At 45.0% G+C, this 15,232-nt stretch overlaps 1 protein-coding gene across 2 annotated transcripts in view; it reads left to right on the forward strand.

Moving 5' to 3' along the window:
• LOC123775117 (uncharacterized) overlaps positions 1-14,069 on the forward strand; it is a 131,546-nt gene extending 117,477 nt beyond the window's left edge. For both annotated transcript variants that reach the window (XM_045770001.2, XM_045770002.2), the window contains 10 exons: positions 241-379; positions 2,640-2,923; positions 3,154-3,327; positions 6,016-6,192; positions 6,606-6,703; positions 8,186-8,294; positions 8,418-8,672; positions 8,990-9,722; positions 9,910-10,060; positions 10,841-14,069. In XM_045770001.2, the coding sequence (XP_045625957.2) occupies positions 241-379; positions 2,640-2,923; positions 3,154-3,327; positions 6,016-6,192; positions 6,606-6,703; positions 8,186-8,294; positions 8,418-8,672; positions 8,990-9,722; positions 9,910-10,060; positions 10,841-11,011 (2,291 nt within the window). In that variant the 3' untranslated portion in view covers positions 11,012-14,069. The remainder of the gene's footprint in view (positions 1-240; positions 380-2,639; positions 2,924-3,153; positions 3,328-6,015; positions 6,193-6,605; positions 6,704-8,185; positions 8,295-8,417; positions 8,673-8,989; positions 9,723-9,909; positions 10,061-10,840) is intronic.
• Positions 14,070-15,232: the final 1,163 nt, after the last annotated feature.

Here is a 15,232-nt window from a genome sequence, read left to right on the forward strand (position 1 = left end):
ACTGTCTACTTTTTTACACGTTTGTATTTTTAACATTTTCTCAAGTTTTTTTATATATTGTATTGCATCAGATTACCCACCAATTTCTTTTTATTTTGACATTGTGTCAACTTCACTCGCTAATTAATCCTTTTTGTTGTTTACATCCCCCCCCCTTCTCTCCCCCTTCCTATCTCTCCAGATCTGACTTATCATCCCCCATCTTGCAGAGCTGATTTTTTCTTTTTCCCTATCTGGCAGAGCTGACAGCTGACCCCAAGGGACCACTTGGATCAGCCTATGCCTTCAGCAAGCCCAAAGCCCAGTCTATCAAGATTTCAAATTCATCTTTCATCCTTCAGTTTGCTTCAGCTCGCTTCGTCAACAATTACTTTGCAGGGTAAGTGACGTTTTCATACAAAGAATAGTTTGGTTCACATGTGTTATTTTCTCATAAGATTTATTTGGGAGGGAGTGTCTGGGAGGATTCATAGGGTGGATCCTTGTGCAGCTGCCTGGAAAGCTTCACCCATTCCATCCGCACCTTGTGAGACATTGTAAGCCGGCCAGGGAATAGAGCCTAAAAACTGGGCCCCCTCTATAGAGGTGCAGTGAGCAGAGGATCCTAGATTACTTTAACCAAGAAAACATCACCAGAAAAGTGGACGAGACAAAACAATCAACAAGGTAAATACTGTACAGTAGAACAATGAAAACGAGACACGAGGCATTGAACCAAGAGAACCACCAGACTAAAAGGCAGTTTACTTGTTAGTTCCATGTGCTCACAACAAGATGACTGTGTATCACCCAAGAAAATCCTCCCCATGTGTACCTTTTATTCCAGTTCCTTCCATCTATTCCTCCTCCTCTCCTCTTCCTAGCTTCCTCTCCCGGGAGAGGTCATGACATGACCTTTACCATCTGCAGATTCTAAATGCTCTGACTGGTCATCTTGTTGCAGATATCTTAATGGAAAGTTTCTTGCCTTGCCAGGTTGAGTCAGGAAAAGCTTAAGTACACATGATCCTGGGGGGTGGGGGATTTGTCCTTGCACCTCATGCACCTTTTCATCCCTTTTTTTCTATATCTAACTCTATCGATCTCTTATCTCTCACTCACCCATTCTCTTTCTCGGTCTCTCTGACCTGATGACACAAGTAGGAGGTATTGATCTTCCCCATAACACGATGAGTGGTATGTTTTGCTGGCCTTTAGTTATGTGCACCCAGCTCCTGTATTTTCTTCGTGTATGTGTATATTTATGCTTTGCTACTTTTTTTAGTGCTAGTCATAGCACTGATTAGCTAAACTTGCTGCTACCCTCGCAAGTGCTAACTAGCAGAGCCTGCTGCTACCCTCGCAAGCGATGACTAGCAGAGCCTGCTGCAACCCCTTACAAGCGCTGACTAGCAGTCTGCTGCTAATAAAAGTAGCACATTTGCAGATAGTGAGCAAAAATGAAAGCAGCAAACCATCATTGGGTTTACTAATTGTTCCTACTTAGTCGTTATTGCACATTTGTGCTAATCACCATGGGTTGACTTGAGCTGTATCAGCTAGTTACATGATCACAACCTCCCACCATGCACACCCCAGTAAGCCATGCCATAGATTAAGAGTCAGCCAGGTGCATCTTCTAGAGAACACCACCATGAATGTTGCCACAGCAAGAACAAGGATGTGGTTTGATAAGGTGCATGTGCTGCTGGGATGGGTGTGTCTGCTGTCGTCTCTCTGTAGTAAAGTGGCTACATACTGTTTCCATACTGAGATGCTTGGCTGTGAACGTTACCATGTGTGTGTGTCTGGGTTATGCTCTAGGCTGCTATTATCATGTGCCAAAGTGTATATGTAGTCTTAGGTTTCTGATAAAAGTTACCTAAGATTAATGTTGATTTTGTCTCAATGTTTCCCGGCTTCTCGCGTCTAGTTTAAGTAGTTATGTTTGAGGGATTATACTTCCTATGGGAGTTATTTTTTACCATTCCTGCTTTGCCTTGTGTTTCACTCCTAGCTACCTCTACTCCTTCTCCTTGGCTTAATAATTCTCCTCCAATAATTCTTCCTTATTTTCCTTCTGTTCTTTATCCTGCACGTCTTCCCCCACACCTTCTCTGTTCTCCTTCATAATCACTTCCCCTGGTTGATACCTGGATGATACCTGGCTGATACCTGGTTAATGGGGTTCTGGGAGTTCTTCTACTCCCCAAGCCCGGCCTGGGGCCAGACTTGACTTGTGAGAGTTTGGTCCACCAGGCTGTTGCTTGGAGCGGCCCGCAGGCCCACATACCCACCACAGCCCGGTTGGTCCGGCACTCCTTGAAGGAAACAATCTAGTTTCCTCTTGAAGATGTCAAGGTTGTTCCTGCAATATTTCTGATGCTCGCTGGTAGGACGTTGAACAACCGTGGACCTCTGATGTTCATACAGTGTTCTCTGATTGTGCCTATGGCACCTCTGCTCTGCGACTCTATTCATTATATTTTGAACTCCTCTCCTGCTACTAATCTTTCTCTAGTTCTCACTCTACTTGCTCTCCTCTTAAGTCTACATGAGGCGTTATAGCCATTCCTTTCCTACCCCTCAAGACCTCTCCTCTTCCCAACCACCACATAACCAAATCCACTAACACGGATCACACCGGTTGCTGCTTGCAGGAAACCCGGTGTGAGAAAGAGCCGTAATGCCGACAGACAGCTGAAGGATATAGAGTCGGGCTCTCCCAACAACGTGGTGGACCTGATGGAAGTGCTGCCCAACATTGATGTCAGTGACATCATGGAGATCCCAAACGTGTTCGAGTGTGATGACCAGACCCTTCCCTGCGACCACACCACGAGGTTCAGAACGGCTACCGGCTGGTGCAACAACCTCAACTTCCCAGCATTTGGCAAGTCCTTCCGGGCTAATAGCCGCCTCCTCAGACCTGCCTACGATGATGGTGAGTACCCAACATTGTTTCACCGTCACCACAGTTCTCCACCATACCCTCTATTGCCTTATAGCATGTAATCCTCACCACATCCCATCAGATTGTGAGTGACAGAAATGGATTGAGTGTCTTCCTATATATATACACCTAATTGCCTCCAGCACATAACATGTACTCATCATAGCATGACCACCTCACGAATGTGAATTCACCATAGCATGTACCGGTGTACCCCACAGGACTATCCAAGCCCAGGACCACCTCTGTGACAGGCCGGCCCCTACCCTCACCTCGACTCATCTCAACAAACATGCACAATGACGTGTCGGCACCACATGTGCGCTACACGCTCATGGTGATGCAGTGGGGGCAGTTTATTGACCATGACATCATCTTCACCCCCGTCAACAAAGGTGAGGTGTGTGTGTGGGTGTGGGTGGGTGTGTGTGTGTGTGTGTGTGTGTGTGTGTGTGTGTGTGTGTGTGTGTGTGTACTCACCTAGTTGTGTTTGCGGGGGTTGAGCTCTGGCTCTTTGGTCCCGCCTCTCAACCGTCAATCAACAGGTGTACAGATTCATGAGCCTATCGGGCTCTGTCATATCTACACTTGAAACTGTGTATGGAGTCAGCCTCCACCACATCACTTCCTAATGCATTCCATTTGTCAACCACTCTGACACTAAAAAAGTTCTTTCTAATATCTCTGTGGCTCATTTGGGCACTCAGTTTCCACCTGTGTCCCCTTGTGCGTGTTCCCCTTGTGTTAAATAGACTGTCTTTATCTACCCTATCAATCCCCTTCAGAATCTTGAATGTGGTGATCATGTCCCCCCTAACTCTTCTGTCTTCCAGCGAAGTGAGGTTTAATTCCCGTAGTCTCTCCTCGTAGCTCATACCTCTCAGCTCGGGTACTAGTCTGGTGGCAAACCTTTGAACCTTTTCCAGTTTAGTCTTATCCTTGACTAGATATGGACTCCATGCTGGGGCTGCATACTCCAGGATTGGCCTGACATATGTGGTATACAAAGTTCTGAATGATTCTTTACACAAGTTTCTGAATGCCGTTCGTATGTTGGCCAGCCTGGCATATGCCGCTGATGTTATCCGCTTGATATGTGCTGCAGGAGACAGGTCTGGCGTGATGTCAACCCCCAAGTCTTTTTCCTTCTCTGACTCCTGAAGAATTTCCTCTCCCAGATGATACCTTGTATCTGGCCTCCTGCTCCCTACACCTATCTTCATTACATTACATTTGGTTGGGTTAAACTCTAACAACCATTTGTTCGACCATTCCTTCAGCTTGTCTAGGTCTTCTTGAAGCCTCAAACAGTCCTCTTCTGTTTTAATCCTTCTCAAAATTTTAGCATCGTCCGCAAACATTGAGAGAAATGAATCGATACCCTCCGGGAGATCATTTACATATATCAGAAACAAGATAGGACCGAGTACAGAGCCCTGTGGGACTCCACTGGTGACTTCACGCCAATCGGAGGTCTCACCCCTCACCGTAACTCTCTGCTTCCTATTGCTTAGATACTCCCTTATCCACTGGAGCACCTTACCAGCTACACCTGCCTGTCTCTCCAGCTTATGTACCAGCCTCTTATGCGGTACTGTGTCAAAGGCTTTCCGACAATCCAAGAAAATGCAGTCCGCCCAGCCCTCTCTTTCTTGCTTAATCTGTGTCACCTGATCGTAGAATTCTATCAAGCCTGTAAGGCAAGATTTACCCTCCCTGAATCCATGTTGGCGATTTGTCACGAAGTCCCTTCTCTCCAGATGTGTTACCAGGTTTTTTCTCACGATCTTCTCCATCACCTTGCATGGTATACAAGTCAAGGACACTGGCCTGTAGTTCAGTGCCTCTTGTCTGTCGCCCTTTTTGTATATTGGGACCACATTCGCCATCTTCCATATTTCTGGTAGGTCTCCCGTCTCTAGTGACTTACTATACACTATGGAGAGTGGCAGGCAAAGTGCCTCTGCACACTCTTTCAGTACCCATGGTGAGATCCCATCTGGACCAACAGCCTTTCTAACATCCAGATCCAGCAGGTGTCTCTTGACCTCCTCTCTCGTAATTTCGAACTCCTCCAAGGCCGCCTGGTTTACCTCACTTTCTCCTAGCACAGTGACCTCACCCTGTTCTATTGTGAAGACCTCCTGGAACCTCTTGTTAAGTTCCTCACACACCTCTCTGTCATTCTCTGTATACCTGTCCTCGCCTGTTCTAAGTTTCAATACCTGTTCTTTCACTGTTGTTTTCCTTCTGATGTGACTGTGGAGTAGCTTTGGTTCGGTCTTGGCTTTGTTTGCTATATCATTTTCAAAATTTTTCTCTGCTTCTCTTCTCACCCTGACGTACTCATTCCTGGTTCTCTGGTATCTCTCTCTGCTTTCTGGTGTTCTGTTATTCCGGAAGTTCCTCCACGCCTTTTTGTTCAGTTTCTTCGCTTCCATACATGCCCTATTATACCATGGATTCTTCTGTTGCTTCTCGGATTTTTCCCTTTGGGCCGGGATGAACCTGTTTACTGCCTCCTGACACTTTTGGGTAACATAGTCCATCATACCCTGTACAGACTTATCTCTGAGGTCTGTGTCCCAAGGTATTTCACTTAGGAAACTTCTCATCTGTTCATAATTCCCCTTTCGGTATGCCAGCCTTTTGATTCCTTTTGTGTGTGTGTGTGTGTGTGTGTGTGTGTGTGTGTGTGTGTATGAGTGAAAGGGGTATTGTTGTGTGTTTGGATGTGATTATGTTGCTTGTTTAGGGAGCATGTTTGTGTATATTGATAGGAATGCATGTTTGTTTGGAAGGCTGGTGGTATAAAGAAAGGTAAGGTGTGTCCATTATATATATATATATATATATATATATATATATATATATATATATATATATATATATATATATATATATATATATATATATAATATACAATAATATACACATATACTGTATATACTATCAGACAATATGCATACAAAACTAACTGATTTACCATATGTGCCACATTGCTGATATTTTGTGATTATCTCTACCCCTTGAAGAAGTCTAATGCCTCTTCCCTTTTTCCCTGCTCCTCCTTGCAACCACAGGGTTCCAGGACTCCATCCTGGACTGCAGAAGTTGTGATTCCCCGCAGACGGTCCATCCGGAGTGCTTTCCTATCCACATCCCACCCAATGATCCGTTCTTCCCTCCGGTCAACATCTCTTCCGGACAGCCCTTCTGTATGCCTCTAACACGTTCCATGCCTGGTCAGCTTACCCTTGGTAAGTCCCGTTCTCTCCCTACTGTGATAGGTTTAGCACTCTACCTGGCTTAGTCTGGTAATTCTGACCCTTTCGCTGATCTAGTCACGCAAGAAAGTAATTATCAAAAGAGGGCACCAAGCCAGTTATCTCCAGAACACAACTCCAAATCTGCAGATATAATGCCATGTTTCTTACAGTATATTGGAATGTTTCCTAAAAGTATTTTACAATATTACCTAGAAATATATCACCATGTTCCATCTGAATATAACAGCAACAGCTCCATATCCTTTAGAAATATAAATCGGTATCCTGAACAAATATTCAGCTAGAACATTTTAATTTTTGACTACTAGAGCCTCTTACAAGGCAGCATGTCACAGTGTAGTGGTGTTAACAACCACTCATCTTCCTTCCTCACCCACCACCAGGTTACCGGGAGCAGATGAACCAAGTGACTGCATTTATTGATGCGTCCCATACCTATGGCTCGGATAAGTGCGAGCAACGGCAACTGCGAACACTTAAGGTGAGCTTCTACCCATACTGCTCTAGGTACACCCAACCCTTCTCCTGGCCACTATATGATGTACACCAGCAATGTAATCCTGTTCACTATTAATACTATGATAAGCTAGTTTGGTTTGGTGTTGGGGTTAAAGCCTGTCAACCTATGGAAGGTTATTAGGGCAACAAAATCAGCTTGCTGACCAGTCACTGAGTATACGTTAGTCCTGAACATTGTCCAGGACTAAAGCAAACTTTCAGTGTACATAAAGAGAGGTGCAGGTTATACCTCTTAGGTGTATATACAATATATCCTGTGGTAGGTGGCTGGAGGAGTTGTGTTAAATGCTGTGTACTCACCTATTTGTATTCACCTATTTGTGCTTGTGGGGGTTGAGCTCTGGCTCTTTGGTCCCGCCTCTCAACAGCCCAACTATTGAGAGGTTGACAACCCAACTCCAGTTGGGTTGTCAACCCAGTCACTCAATGTGTGATTGGCTAAAGCTGTTATTTAACTGTTATTGTAGACACGTAGAAAGGTTCCATAAATATCACGATGGCCTCACTTTACATCATAGAATTTAAACTCGCATATATAAGAACTAATCCATCATCGACCCCAAGGTAAAAATACTAAAAACAGACTATGGCTGGTGATAATATATAACAACCTCACACATGTCTCGCACCTGTCTCACAAGATAAACCTGTCATATGGCTGGTGATAATATATAACAACCTCACACATGTCTGGCACCTGTCTCACAAGATAAACCTGTCATACTATGGCTGGTGATAATATATAACAACCTCACACATGTTTGGCACCTGTCTCACAAGATAAACCTGTCATACTATGGCTGGTGATAATATATAACAACCTCACACATGTCTGGCACCTGTCTCACAAGATAAACCTGTCATATGGCTGGTGATAATATATAACAACCTCACACATGTCTGGCACCTGTCTCACAAGATAAACCTGTCATACTATGGCTGGTGATAATATATAACAACCTCACACATGTCTGGCACCTGTCTCACAAGATAAACCTGTCATACTATGGCTGGTGATAATATATAACAACCTCACACATGTCTGGCACCTGTCTCGCAGGATAAACCTGTCATACTGTGTGTGTAAGGTCAAGTTAGCTGTTTTGGTTACGGTGAGTTAGGAAATGTTTTTATTGTCAGAAAAGTATGAAGATGCTTCAAAATAATAACTTTGAACATAATCGGTATGACTTAAGTACAGCAATAGACTGTCATCTATGCTAATATGTCAATATTTAATGAATACTGTATATTGTGAACATTGTTTGATGCTGGGCTGATATAAACACAAACAAATCATTGTATAAATATTCAATTTTGTATGTAAACTTAAATGAATATATCAGTATATAAATATGGAAAATGGCAATTACAGAAACAATATAAATAATATTATTTTATTAATATGAATGTAACAAGTTTGGTGTGTTCTCTTGTAATACAGGACGGGCTATTGAAGGGCACAACCAACCCTCTCCGTGGCAAGCCTCTCCTGCCCACAGAGTCAGACAACCATGAATGTCAGGCACCTTCAGGAAAATGTTTTATTGGAGGTAAGTTCCAGGACACTGGGGTTAAATTTCTGATTACTGAGCAGAAATGTTTCAGAAAATTTTAAAAGTAATTTACATCTATGTGGCCACGTCTTAGCTGTCTTCCACCCGTATCTTCCTCAGGGGATACTCGAGCATCGGAGCAGCCAGGTCTGGCAGCCCTCCACACCCTGCTGATGCGTGAACACAACCGTGTAGCACATGGACTGAAGACCCTCAATCCTCACTGGACCGATGAGCAGCTCTTCCAGAATGCCCGTCGCATAGTCACGGCTGTCAACCAACACATCACTTACAATGAATTCCTCCCCAGGGTGCTAGGATGGAATGCTATCAACCTCTATGAGCTTGGCCTCCTCCCTGAGGGCTATTTTGAGGGTGAGTGCTGAGGAGGGTGTGAGGGAGTTTGGGGCCTTATGGGTGGAAGCTGTTGTGTAGAGATTAATAGGTTTTTGTTATATAGGGTGCTGTTGTATTGAGTAGTAGTACTTCTAGCTTTCATAAAAAGCTAGAAGTGTCTTGCTATGAAAGCATTCAAAATAAGACCCTACCTGCCTGCATAATCATCTTGTAGAAAAAATAATTTTTTTAATTTCTGTTTCCGTTTAGATGTTTTGTGTCATCTAAGTTTAGTGTGTATGTATGCATATTTATATATCAAATGAAGTTTACTAATCCTGCCCCTTGTATAAAAGGTTACGACCCATACTGTAACCCCACTGTTGTGAACGAGATTGGGATCGCCTTCCGTTTTGGTCACTCGCTGTTGAAGCCTTCACTAGAGAGGATGGACAGCATTTTTGCCAAGCGGGACCCACCGGTGAAGTTGAGTGACCACTTCTTCAATCCTGATCTCCTTTACCAACCAGGGATGTTGGACGAGATTATCCGTGGTCTTACCACTGTATCCATGGAGACCCTAGACCAGTTCATCACAGATGAAGTAACCAACCATCTCTTCGAGGATACAAAGAAGCCATTTTCAGGTCTTGATCTTGCCTCGCTCAACGTTCAGCGTGGGAGAGACCATGGCCTCCAGCCTTACAACGAATACCGTGCCCTCTGCAACCTCACAAAGGCCCGCAACTTTGATGACCTCCATCGTGAGATTGCAACACCAGTCATTGAACGCCTCAAACGAACCTATACCCACGTTGACGATATCGATCTCTTCACTGGCGGTCTGATAGAAACGCCCCTCCATGGGGGTTTGGTCGGGCCCACCTTTGGCTGCATTCTAGGCATTCAGTTCCGCAACCTGAGGATGTGCGACCGCTTCTGGTATGAAAATGCTGACCCACTGGTCCGCTTCACTGATCCACAGCTCACCGAGATCCGAAAGGTGACGTTGGCAAAATTGCTCTGTGAAAACTGCGACACTGTTGAGTCGGAACAGCGCTCTGCCTTCGACCTCCCCGATCCTTTCTTGTGAGTTTTTTTTTTTATTCTGCTCTCATATTACACTCGAGATGCACTTAATACAAATGTTTCCTCCTTTTCTCTACAAGGCATGTGTGATTATACTTTCAATACAGACTATATAGATTTTATGAAAAAGTGTGTCATATTTGAGTCATTAGAGACATAGCTCATAATTCCACCCATTAACCCACAGGAACCCCAGGGTAGCATGCCGGGACTTGCCTGGTGTCAACCTGGAGCTTTGGAAGGAGAGAGTGTCCTGCGGTGTTGGCAGGACCAACATCGAAATTGGAGGTGCTGAAAGAATATCTCCGTGTGTTATGTGCACCTGCACTAAGGAAGGGGTAAGTACGACTGGTGTGTGTGTTCCTCATGTCCCTTCACCCTAGTCCCACCCCTGCGTGTGACCCCCTCCTCCTGGTCCCACTCTTATGTGTCTTTCCTCATCCTCGTCCCACCCCCGTGTCCCCCCCCCCCTACATCCTGGTCCCCACCGTGTGTGTGTGTGTGTGTGTGTGTGTGTGTGTGTGTGTGTGTGTGTGTGTGTGTGTGTGTGTGTGTGTGTGTGTGTGTCCCCTTTCCCTGGTCTCGTTTCCTTAGGTCCCCTCTCCCTGTTCCCACCCCTTTGTCCTCTAGTTCTGATCATACTCCTTGTGTCTCCTCGTCCTGGTCCCAAATCTTGTGTCCCATCACCCTGGCCCCCACCCTTTGTGTCCCACCTTCCTATAAATTTGCCCTTCACACTTCCTTATAGAAAACACTCCTTTCAGCCCTCCCTGCAGGTAAATGCCCTCAGTCTTCCCCGTAGATAACTCTGCCATTCCCATCAAGAAGTCACCAACTACTTCTATGTGTCTTTAGCATATTATAGTCGATGGATTAAAGCGTGCGTCCGGGGGTTATCCAGGACGCAGGTTTGATCCTGCTGTCCTGTACTAAAGAATTTCTTAGATGCATTATGTTATTGTAATTTCCTTGTGTACTTCTCCATGCCTTTTTTATTACTATAAATCCCACCCTATGTCCTTCCTCTACCTTATTGGCCTGTCATCTTCATTTGGCCTCTCCGCCTTTTAGTTTGTTCCCTCTCCCTCTCCCTCACTAAGCCTGTCTATCTCCCTCAGCCTGTGTGTCAGAGCCTGAAAATCGACAACTGCTTCCACCTGGCCCAGTCATACAGCCCGGAGGCCATCCTCAACGACCACGTCTGTAAGGTCCAGTGCGCCTTTGCCTTCCGGGCCTTCCCCAAAGTGGGCTCCCAGAATTCTAACCAACTTGGCTTCTCCAACAGATAAGCTAATAACTGCAGTGGGTTTATGTGGGGTTGTGTGTGTTATGTTTTGTGATCAGCCCCATCTGGTATTTATTGGACAATCAAAAATCCGAACATAGTCAAACGAATAAGTACTCGCTAAATACTCAAATTACTGCAAAGTCAAGCAGCCAATTACTATCGATACTCAAATGATTACATACTCAGATACGCACTCACCAGTTACTTAATTAGAAGTTATAAAACCATTAGAATTAGGTATATACATGATTCAAAATCCAGATCTAAATTTTTCCTTAAGAAATGACTATTTAATTGAATGGAGAAGATGTTCTAGATCAATGGGTAGTTCTGTTAACTCACAGCCACAAACTACTAAATAATTCTGTCAAACTACTGAAACCTTCTGCTCTTTCTCTGTAACCTTAACTACTCTACTTCTAGCTGTTGTCAAGATTGTTACTCCACATCCTTCAGTTTGATACAAGAGATTCAAAAGCAGTAATTTGTCACCAACTACCAGCATGAATTTATTAATATTTCAAACTATTAAATGAACCAATTTTAAAAATCAATTTTAACCCTTGAAACTCTTACTGTACTAAAATGCAGTCACCGACTTATAAATACACGTAACTCAAGTTGCTTAATTCACTTAACTCTACAGTACTACATTAGTGCCTCTACACACTATCCCTTCCCTCAGCACCTGACCATCTTCCGCAACACCTGACCGCATTTCTCTACACCTCGCCCCCTCTTTCCACACCTCGCCCCCTCTTTCCACACCTCGCCCCCTCTTTCCACACCTCACCCTCTTTCCACACCTCACCCCCTCTTTCCACACCTCACCCCCTCTTTCCACACCTCACCCCCTCTTTCCACACCTCACCCCCTCTTTCTACACCTCGACCCCTCACTCAGCACCTGAACACCCCCCCCCTCTCTATCCTTGACCCCTCCTGCAGCATCATGCCCCCCTCTACACCCTGCCAGCTCCTGCCTACAATAATGAGTCGGAGGACAATGTTACATTTTCTGAAAATTGGCCTTTTTGGAAGGTCACTGGAACGAACGATTTCCATCAATACTAGACAGTAACTTTATATTCTTCACGTATAATTGTACTTCGTCACGTTTTCTTAGTGATATATATATATATATATAGTGATATATAATATCTTATTATATATATTAGGGAGCCGGTCGGCCGAGCGGACAGCACACTGGACTTGTGATCCTGTGGTCCTGGGTTCGATCCCAGGCGCCGGCGAGAAACAATGGGCAAAGTTTTTCACCCTGTGCCCCTGTTACCTAGCAGTAAAATAGGTACCTGGGTGTTAGTCAGCTGTCACGGGCTGCTTCCTGGGGGTGGAGGCCTGGTCGAGGACCGGGCCGCGGGGACACTAAAGCCCCGAAATCATCTCAAGATAACCTCAAGATAACCACTAGAGATATACCATGGCTGTAGAAATTGTTGTCAGTTTGGGGAACATGGAGTTTAGCTTTAATATCTTGTTGATAATAAAAGGTTTATTGGTCTTCAACAAACTTTCTTTATGGTAGAGGTTGATGTTGAGAGTGCAGTACACGACTTCATCCCACACCCTGGTGATTCTTGGCTTTAGCAACAGTATCTACATATTCAAAACAATAAAAAATGTCAATATGATTGATATCCCTTCAGATGCAGATTACCAGGTCCCTCTGATTGTTGGCTGTTACTACCATTGCATTACTTCTCCACCCATTTAAATCAACTGGTTCTTTGATCAGGTAAACATATTTTTCAGACAATTTGCTCCTCAGATTTACTCAGAACACAATAACCAATAAGTTGTACATTAAATCAGCATTATCATTTCACAGTTGAGCCCCACACGTAACTAACCTAACACAAATCGATAGGGTATCATTAAATTGTTATTATTTATTTCCCAAACGAACTGAGACTTGCCTTTAATGCGAGTATTTCGTAGATATTTTAAAGTGACGCCAAAACTCGTCACAACAGCGAACACAATTCTTCGAAGCCATTTCAAACCCATCATGACAACTTGGTTGAGATGGTGTTGGATGCCCTGGTTCACACTCTTAAATATAAAGACAATCCAATCAGCAGTTCCATTGCCAAATTGAGTTCGGATATACATTGCAAATGTAGCCGCACGTTAACTTGCCCAGTAACTTTCGAGTGTACCTCAAAAGGGCTGTGGATGCCGAGTGCGATTAGCAGAATAAAGTGGAAGCATTGCTAATAATAATCAAGCATATGGAGCATGCTTAAGTCCAACAGCAATATACTAGAGAATTAATTTATGTATAATAGTAATATTGTTATTACTATTATACATAAATGTCCAACTTTCTTTCCCTTTACTCATCATGCCCAGGGATCCACACCATCACCCATGTCATGTCTCTCATGAGAAAGTGTACTCACAATCTGTAACCTCTCAAGAGTTCTGTACATTATTAAACAATATTTACTTCCATTTATGTATTATCATATTTTATACTTGTATGTGCGTGTTAAATACTTCAGTGAGGAAACGCCATATTAGACTGGTGTTTGCAATATTATACTGTTTCTTGCGTAACCTTTCCTCCTCGTGTCTACTTCCCCAGAAGGATAGTATTGTTTACCTGCTGGCAACTGGTCCTTAATAATATATTTTGTGTATGTTTCTGTTGTTTTTAGGATAGGAGCGGACAACATGTTGAACACAGTGTTATGTATAGTGCACCCCCAGCCTGCATGACCAGGCATACACCTGAACACACACATACAAGCATACATACAAAAACAAACACACACGTGGTGAGGAGCCAGTCTCACCATGATGTCAGCTGTCTGCATACATCGCAATAATTGCTGACGTCACATTGTCTGCTTACTGACGTCAGTGTATTCTTATTTTGACAAAAATTATCATTTTTTCCCATAGTCCTTCTACCCTGCAACCCTCTAAAAAAGGAATCTCCTTCCCACCCTCCTATCCCCAAGAATATTGTCTATAGCTGCTGTTTCTAAAAATGTGATATGTATTATTTTTATTTTAATAAAAATACTGGTTCAAGATGTGTCTATCTTTGTTTAAAGTTTTTGCTTACACTGTACTGGGAAGCTGAGCATCCCAGTGAGTTACCTAGTAAAAACAAAAAAAAAAACAAAAAAAAAAACACCATTGAGTTCATGCTTTCTCTGCATACATTTTTTGACGACCTGATTTGATTTTTTTTCGAAATTGTTCAGTTTCATACGGCAACAATTTGGAAGATATTGTGGAGCTGTTGCTGCTGGAGCTGCTGCTGCTGCTGGAGCTGCTTCTGCTGGAGCTGCTGGAGCTGCTGCTGCTGGAGCTGCTACTGCTGGAACTGCAACTGCTGGAGCTGGAGCTGCTGCTGCTGGAGCTGGAGCTGCTGAAGCTGCTGCTGCTGGAGCGGACTGCTGCTGCTGCTTCTGGAGCTGCTGCTGCTGGAGCTGCTGGAGCTGCTGCTGCTGCTGCTAGAGCTGCTGCTGCTGCTGGAGCTGCTGCTGCTGCTGCTGGAGCTGCTGCTGCTGCTGGAGCTGCTGCTGCTGCTGCTGGAGCTGCTACTGCTGCTGCTGGAGCTGCTGCTGCTGGAGCTGCTACTGCTGGAGCTGCTACTGCTGCTGGAGCTGCTGCTGCTGCTGGAGCTGCTGCTGGAGCTGGAGCTGCTGCTGCTGGAGCTGGAGCTGCTGCTGCTGCTGCTGCTGGAGCTGGAGCTGGAAGAGCTGGAGCTGCTGCTGCTGCTGGAGCTGCTGCTGGAGCTGCTGCTGCTGCTGGAGCTGGAGCTGCTGGAACTGCTGCTGCTGGAGCTGCTGATGGAGCTGCTGCTGCTGGAGCTGCTGCTGCTGCTGCTGGAGCTGCTGCTACTGCTGCTGCTGGAGCTGCTGCTGGAGCTGCTGCTGCTGCTGCTGGAGCTGCTGCTGGAGCTGCTGCTGCTGCTGCTGGAACTGCTGCTGGAGCTGCTGCTGCTGCTGCTGGAACTGCTGCTGGAGCTGCTGCTGCTGCTGGAGCTGCTGTTGCTGCTGCTGCTGCTGCTGCTGCTGTTGCTGCTGCTGCTGCTGCTGCTGCTGCTGCTGCTGCTGGAGCTGCTGCTGCTGCTGCTGCTGCTGCTGGAGCTGCTGCTGCTGCTGCTGGAGCTGCTGCTGCTGCTGCTGCTGGAGCTGCTGCTGCTGCTGCTGCTGCTGGAGCTGCTGGAGCTGCTGCTGCTGCTG

This window comes from Procambarus clarkii, chromosome 92, assembly GCF_040958095.1.
Source record: "Procambarus clarkii isolate CNS0578487 chromosome 92, FALCON_Pclarkii_2.0, whole genome shotgun sequence".
Taxonomy (NCBI): domain Eukaryota; kingdom Metazoa; phylum Arthropoda; class Malacostraca; order Decapoda; family Cambaridae; genus Procambarus; species Procambarus clarkii.